Source organism: Sinocyclocheilus anshuiensis, unplaced genomic scaffold, assembly GCF_001515605.1.
Source record: "Sinocyclocheilus anshuiensis isolate Anshui unplaced genomic scaffold, SAMN03320099.WGS_v1.1 scaffold726, whole genome shotgun sequence".
NCBI classification, from domain to species: Eukaryota; Metazoa; Chordata; class Actinopteri; order Cypriniformes; family Cyprinidae; genus Sinocyclocheilus; species Sinocyclocheilus anshuiensis.
In genome coordinates, this window is record NW_015542365.1 from 61,325 (window position 1) to 69,171 (window position 7,847).

General features: G+C 35.0%; 1 protein-coding gene across 1 annotated transcript in view; it reads right to left on the reverse strand.

The window, feature by feature from the left end:
* The window catches only part of LOC107692038 (caskin-2-like), a 72,848-nt gene that overhangs the window by 37,516 nt on the left and 27,485 nt on the right, over positions 1 to 7,847 (reverse strand). The window contains exons 3-5 of the mRNA XM_016490916.1: positions 4,480 to 4,577; positions 2,991 to 3,136; positions 1,561 to 1,656 (exon numbers count right to left, since the gene is read on the reverse strand). Of these exons, the coding sequence (XP_016346402.1) occupies positions 1,561 to 1,656; positions 2,991 to 3,136; positions 4,480 to 4,577 (340 nt within the window). The remainder of the gene's footprint in view (positions 1 to 1,560; positions 1,657 to 2,990; positions 3,137 to 4,479; positions 4,578 to 7,847) is intronic.

Genomic DNA, 7,847 nt, shown 5'->3' on the forward strand with positions numbered 1-7,847 from the left:
ATTGTCATAGCAAAGTCAGAATTACCTCCTCTCCTAGTTTCACGAAACGGTCGTCCATAAAATGCTTTGCTGTTCTGTTGTAAGTAATCTTAAAGATTCCTAAATGAATCTACTTTCGGAAGGCCAAATAAAGTGCTTTTGCTTTCGCCTAGAAACACACAGCGTCTCCCTGACATGGCTGCTTCAACACTAACTGCGGTTACTGAAACCACGCCTTCTTTCTTTGCGTGAACATTTGGGCGGCATTATGCTAATATTTCCACATAGTGAGGTAGATATGTGGGGGCGTGTTAGAACGAGCCGTTTTAGGGGGGCGTGGCAGAGTTTTAACTTTGATAAAGAATATCTCTTCGGTTTTGAGACTTTAGTCTTTGCAACTTCAGGGATCTTATCTATGCACAATCAGCTTGTAACACTCCAAAGAGAAAGGAAAACTTGAAATCGCATCATATGACCCCTTTAAATCAGATAAGCCCTAACTATAATGATGCAAAAATACCAATAGCTGAACAATTCCACTGCACCCATGTCATCTCATGTCTGCTGGAAAATACAGTTTTACCCTCTGGTTATATTGTACTATTGTACACACATATTGTTAAATGAAATAAATAGCAATATTAAAATGCTGGCTGATGCATAAGCTGATGATTATTTAAATGTTATGGCCGATAACTCTCAAATGCTCAATAAATTCTATACTATTTTGTCAAAAATTAAAAATATGACATTAAAAACTAAACCCAATCATTTTAAATGAATTTAGGCATCACTAAATTGTAATGTACAGTTTGTAAAATGGATATTCATTTTGAGATTCGCAAAAGATTACATTCGACAATATTATATAATTACTGTTTTGAAATATTATCTTTTTAAAAAAGTAATCTTTTAGATGATGGCAAAGATAAATTGTAAAAAATTATTTTTCAAATTTTAAAGATAAATAAAATTTCTTGCAGATTATTTTAAAGATTACTGGAGTTTGTTTTTCAAGAAAATACTACTTCAATTTTATTACTTTAAAATTTATACATTTAATTCAATGTCACTCACCGTTTCATTGTAACTAGAAATTTTGCAATATCTGAGTGAAATATATATATATATATACACACACACACATGTAGACATAAAACAAAATAAAATCATTTTTACTAACAACAAAACTTTTATCTAGTCGAACACAAATGGATGTGTGGAGACAATTTATGACCCACAAGCTTATTTCCATAAAATGTAATTAAAATTGTATTTCTGTTTGTTGGTCTTGTTTTTAAAAATGCAAACTGAATATTCTGCCTCTTAGTTATGATTAAATCCACCATTGTCACTTCATTTTTATTTTATTATTAATATAGCATGAGAACTCATTAACAAAAGTTCATTCTGTTTGATGTAGTCAGTATCTTTCTCTTTTTGCTGCGCCACATTGGCATGTCTAATAAATGTTTTTTGAGACTCACAATTCAAGCACATATTAATAGCACCGAGAAGGTATAGTGACAGGCCAAGTTACGACGTCACAACAGATTTACTGTAATGACACTCTCGGCTCACCTTGAGTCTGCCAAACTCACAGGCCAGGTCCAGAGGGGTCTTCTTTGCCTTGTTGACAACACAGGGGTTGGACTGGTGTTGTAGTAGCATTTCAGACTGAGGGAACACACAGAAACACAGAGATACCGTGAGAAGGCAGAGGAGCTGCGTCTGGCTACATAAGGTTTCTGGGATTACACAATAGAAGACAATGTCAAAAGCAATATCAGTTTTAGTCTACCCATATATGAAAAGCTGAAATAGCATGCAAAAAGGTCAAGGACTGAGAGGGAAAGACCAAAGAAATACCGTTGATTCTTTGTAAATTATTGCATTATATGGCACACATTATATCCTGCAACATGTTTTGTGAGAAAAGGTAGGATATTTGGAAAGAGAATACTCTGCATTTCAAGCCAAACAACTGGTCAATCTAACCTGGTTCTGAGAGGTATCATATACACAGCAAGGTTAACTAAAAAATGCATGGTTTTAAACAAAGCCCTGGACCTGCAAAGTAATGCTATCTTTGCTGGGGACCTCTTTTCTGCCTCGAGCGTGCAACGACATGTCTTACATTTTCCTTCAGAAAACATAAAACAGTATGTTTCCTTTTTATCTAGCTGCCAGAGATCTGTAAACAGCCTCAAAAGCTGTATTTTGGTTTGAGTCACTAAGATTCCTAAGTCACTATCGAAGTGCTGCATTCAGCCTTTTTGCTCATTTATTTTGAACATACTACTAAGTGATATAACTAGTGATGCACTGAAACTTCGATAATAATAATCTGCCGAAAATGAATTTGCTGTTTCAGGTCAATGGCCCTTGCTTTACAATTACCTCAGGAAAGCCATTCAATGTTCATATTAGTCAGCTAGAAAAACATAATTCTAGAGATGAGCATATTGCTAGATTTATGCACTATATTAAAAATGTGTTATATTTTTGCTTAACCTGTTCCTTCATTTTTTCATGCAAGTTTGAATCTGTCATGAAAACAAGTTTTTATTACAGGCACCGTTTGAATTTTTATATTTCAAGAGCGAATTGGAATAGAAACAATTCTATCATTAAAAAGTTTATATACAAAAACTGCTTTGCAATTTAAATACAAAACTTTTTTCGATTTCGGTAAAAAAAATTATTTCGGGACATCACTAGATGCAGTATAACAAATGCAAATCCATAGTTTGTAATAGGAATACAATATATTTGCTACATTGCTAGGGTACTTCTATGACTGTTTTAAAAAATGTCATTCTTTGGATGGAATTCACTTACATCAAGTACATCAAGTCCCCACCATACCCGTCAACCAAACCAACTTTGGTACAATGGGCCATGATGTAGGTGAAAGTCTGAAACCTATATGACTCTTGACAACATTCTCCCTTTTGTTAGGATAGACTGCCACAAACTGATCAATAGTGGAGGAGCAGTGTGCTACATACCACCTCATAGTGTCCGTACTGTGCAGCCAGGTGGAGAGGGATCTGTCCATCTTGTGAAGCCCCATTCACAGAAGCTCCGGCTCTCAGCAGCATAAGTACAGAGTCAGCCTTCCCCTGCCAGGCAGCATAGTGCAATGGACGCATACCTACAACAGTGAGCAGAAAATCATTATTTTCACAGCTACTTGTTCTTTTAGACAGGAAAAAAACTGCGCTTTCTTTCTCTGGTGGTGCAATCATTTGTTCTGTTGAAATGGGAAAAATCATGACTACCTATGTTCAGTCTATGCGCAACACAATTCATGTATGTCTCTAATTGTCTTGGAGTATTTGAAGTTTGAATAAATTGCTATTTGTATGAATATGTTTATAGGCTTTCAACACTTATACAATTTGTTTTGATGGTACATTAAAGAGATCTTGACTCAAAGACTTGTTTCTGTCATAGAATACAAAATAAGATGTTTAGCAGAATGTCCAAGTTGCTCTTTCCCGTATGGTGAAAGTGGTTAGGGACAGGAACATTTGTGGTCACCATTCACAGAACGAGTTTGGAATGGCATAAGGGTGAGTAAATGGCAAAATCTCTTTAAATTAATTCAAAACTTTCACAATATTACATGTACAGAACACGAACATAACAGAGATCAATATCCTATGTTTGTTGTCTTCATATATTTTCTGGATATTATGTTTAAAAAAGCAATTTATTTATTATTAATATTTTTGGCAAAAAAAAAAATAATGCAGTTGCAATTGTATAGTTTTGAGGTTGTATTAATGTTTTTGTTAATTCTTTGGAAAAGATTAAAGAAAATAATATGGAAGCCTATATTAGACCACTTAGGACCGTGATCACTTCATACTGGTCTTATGTGCCAAAACATATTTTTGCAATTTGTGACCTTGGACCACAAAACCAGTCATAAGGGTCAATTTTTCGAAATTGAGTTTTATACATCATCTGAAATCTGAATAAATAAGCTTTCCATTGATGTATGATTTGTTAGGATAGGACAATATTTGGTCGAGATACAACTATTTGAATATCTGGAATCTGAGGGTGCAAAAAAAAAATCTAAATATTGAGAAAACTGCCTTGAAAGTTGTCCAAATGAAGTTCTTAGCAATGCATATTACTAATCAAAAATTAAGTTTTAATATATTTACAGTAGGAAATTTACAAAATATCTTCATGGAACATGGTCTTAATATCCTAATGATTTTTGGCAAGAAAAATCAATAATTTTGACCAATAGAATGTATTTTTGGCTATTGCTACAAATATACCCCAGCGACTTAAGACTGGTTCTGTGGTCCAAGGTCACTTTTTTTTTATCAATGTTTATATTTTTTCCTTTATGTCAATATGACATAACCAGAAAACAAAAAGGTTCTTTAAAAAAACAATTAAACAAAAGTAAGGAAATACATTCTAAATGTTTTACAAACTCATTGGCTAGAGGATAAAAATGGCAAAGTGTCTCACCATTGCTGTCTTTGATGTCCACGGTGGCCTGTGCCTCCAACAGCAGAGACAAGAGGTCAGTAGTGCCAGTGAGAGCCGCATGATGAAGTGCTGAAAAACTGTAGAACAGAGAAACAGTAAAATGTTAAAAGCTACAGTATTTACACCTCTAATATGCTTTTTGGTTAAATTCACAAAGCATTTGGCAAACAGTAACTCTTCCGATGCAAGTAACAAAAGTAACAAACTGAAAAATATTATGTATTTTTATGCCCTGATGAGCCATACTGAATCAATATGTTATAAGACATTCATTGATTTTACAAACAGAACACGACAAATATGCATATCATTTAGCAGAAAAAATGATCCATCTGGTGTGAAGGAGGAAAATGTTTGGCCGGTCTGGTACTGTTTCTGTCACAGAGTTCAATTGAGCACAACACTGCGATCAGTCCTGACGGCACAGCTAGAGCGCACTGCCCAATTAGCAGATAGATCTCTGCTTTCACAGACACTTTATGACTGGGGATGGTCCAGCTCCTAAAATATGCATGTGTTTGAGGGAACAGGCGACTGAAAAAATTAATAAAAAGAACATTTTTCAACAATTTAAAAGGATTGAACTCAACCAATGTGGATTAGGCCTACTACAGCTACATCTTCTCCGTATGTATATAAGTCTTGGTTTAAATAACTGTAATAAATAGTGTGCTGTTCGAGACAGATCTAGAGATATATGATATATTGAAGGGATTGTTATTGTAAGTGAAAGAACTGAATTACAGGGTTATCATTTCTCAAATCTGTGATGACAAGTATACTTAGCAGTTACTAATCTATGGGACAATATGTGGTTGTGTAGTTGGCAAACTTTTAACAATCATCACACTCAGTTCTAGGAACGGCTATTAAAATGTGTCAGTGCAGCTAATAAGTATATAATTAGCTCCCTAGATGAAGCTGACTTTTCCTTGCAGTCTCAGTTTCCGGGAATCTGGCGGAACTGTCCAAATCCCAACAAAGCACTTCTGTCTGAGATAGATAAATATATAATTTGTATTAAAAATGTATCACAGGAAGAGAATACCAAGATTTCTTTAGACATACTTGTCTCAAAGAGGAATAGTCCCTGTTTCACTAGCAGCTAGCTTTTGCTTTGTAGTGTACTGTCATTCGGTGTCAACGTGGACAGGTTCAATGATGCTTCAACTGAAGTTGCTCAGTATTTATTTAACAGTTTGAAGGATCAGTTTAGAGAAATTCCTTTCCAGTCCATAAGCGTGACTCAACATCACAACAAAATCCCTCTGACTTGAGTTAAATGATGGATGAGACATTCATGCATTTTACAGTGCACTTGTCATAGCCTCATTTTACCAAAAACACCTCAAATACGGGAGAATCAGGGCCTAAACAGAGCACAGAGTACAGTGAACGGATTGATGAAATGAAACAGAGGACAATACTTCTTCAGTGGTCAATATACGATGTAAATTTCAAGCGTTTTAACCCTCTATAGGACTAATTATGAATTTACAGCATAAAAAAAATATTGATTTTATATTTTACATATATTTAGGAGTAAAATCATTATCCAAAATTTGTTTTCTTCATCTGACCTTTGACCTTTTTTTTAGGGATCCGTCATTTATAACTGATGTTGTCCCATTAGGGTCAATTTTTTTTGACAAATTGTCTTAAACTTCAAACACAATCAAATGCTTTTTCACTACCTGAAAAGAAGTGAAAAAGTCTTGCTGTTTCAAAAAACATTAAAAATCTTTATGAACATAACATTTTTTTCTTGTGCTGCTATATTTGATTTGGAACTCGCACGTGAAGATGTCTAAAACTTGACACAAATTCGGATGCAATTTCACTGCCTGAAAACCATGTCTTAGGGTGCTTTCACACCTGGCCTGTTGTTTCGGAACCTGGCACGTTTCCCCACTTAGCTCGGTTCGTTTAGGCATCTGTGAACACGGCAATCGCGCTCGGATCCGCGCCAAAACAATTGGTCCGAGATCGCCTGATCGTTGAAAACGAACTCTGGAGCGGTTCGGTTGTAGTGAGAAAGCAATCCGATCCGACTCTTCTTTTTCAGTGTACCCCACACAATCCACACGTAAGTAGATGTTGACTTGAGCAGTCATCATTGGAGCATCTCTGTCTGTCAGTATAGTAATGCCAATAGACATTGGCATATTTCCTGACCTCTGGTTGTTGTATGGATCACATCTTTCAAACTGGCATACAATAATGTACCCAAATGCCTGACTTCCACAACAACCTATTCTTCATCACTGCCCTCACCCTCATTGCTTCTATCCTCCTTGGTCCTCAACAACTTGTTTTATTACTACAACCTGATTTTCTGATGCACTCATATCACTATCATCAATACTTTCAGAAATAAGTACAGATTTGTCTCTCCATCTTCCAAAAATGAACCTAAAACACATGCATAAAGGCTACTATACTGCCCGCCAATGCTGGTCAATAGTGCCAGCTACACAAAATATGCATCACATAATAGGACTTTGTCAGTTATGCATGACGCTCAGATTTGTTGGTCTCCGAGTTGTTGTTTTGATTAAAGTGCATTAAAAATGACAAAAAACTTTAGAAAACACATTTGCATGTACAATTATATTTTTTATAACTTGAATTTATATGTATTTTCTAGTCTAAAATGAGCTCACTATGGAGCCTTGAGAGCATGTGACCTAACGTTGTGCTAATGTCTCCTTTACTACTTAGTTACCAAATACCAAAAATACATGGTTTATAAATTTTAATTTTACAGGTTGAAGGGGATGTCATTTGACATCACTAAAAACTAAAATTGTTGGTTGAACATTAATATTGTATTTTAAAGGCACAATATGTACGATTTTTTTATTAAAATATCCAAAAACCACTAGAACAGTGTTATATATTTTGTTGAACTGTTGGAGAAAACTGGTTAATTTTAAACTTTTTTGCGCTATTTTCTATTTTCATCTTTAAAATCTACATTGTGTTGACGTCACAAATTGTGACGCGGCAAAGGACTATAGTGCATAGTGCATCCGTCGGTGTCTATTAAATTATTCATGAGACTGCGTGTTCTTATCATATGAGAAGACGCTTCGCTTAATTATTCACAACAGCATGTGTTGATTTGCTATTACAGAAGCAATGACTTACAAAGATACATAACAGCTACAAGTGTATGCACTACTTGCTTTATGCAAGCACTATATAGGATAAATCACAATATAGGATTTACCCTATTATACTTTATCGACAAGATTTGATAGGTGAAACAACAAACAGCCACCCACAAATAGTCTATATACAAAGCATCAGGCTGTCTTTGAGTTCACATGAACAACGGTTAAAGT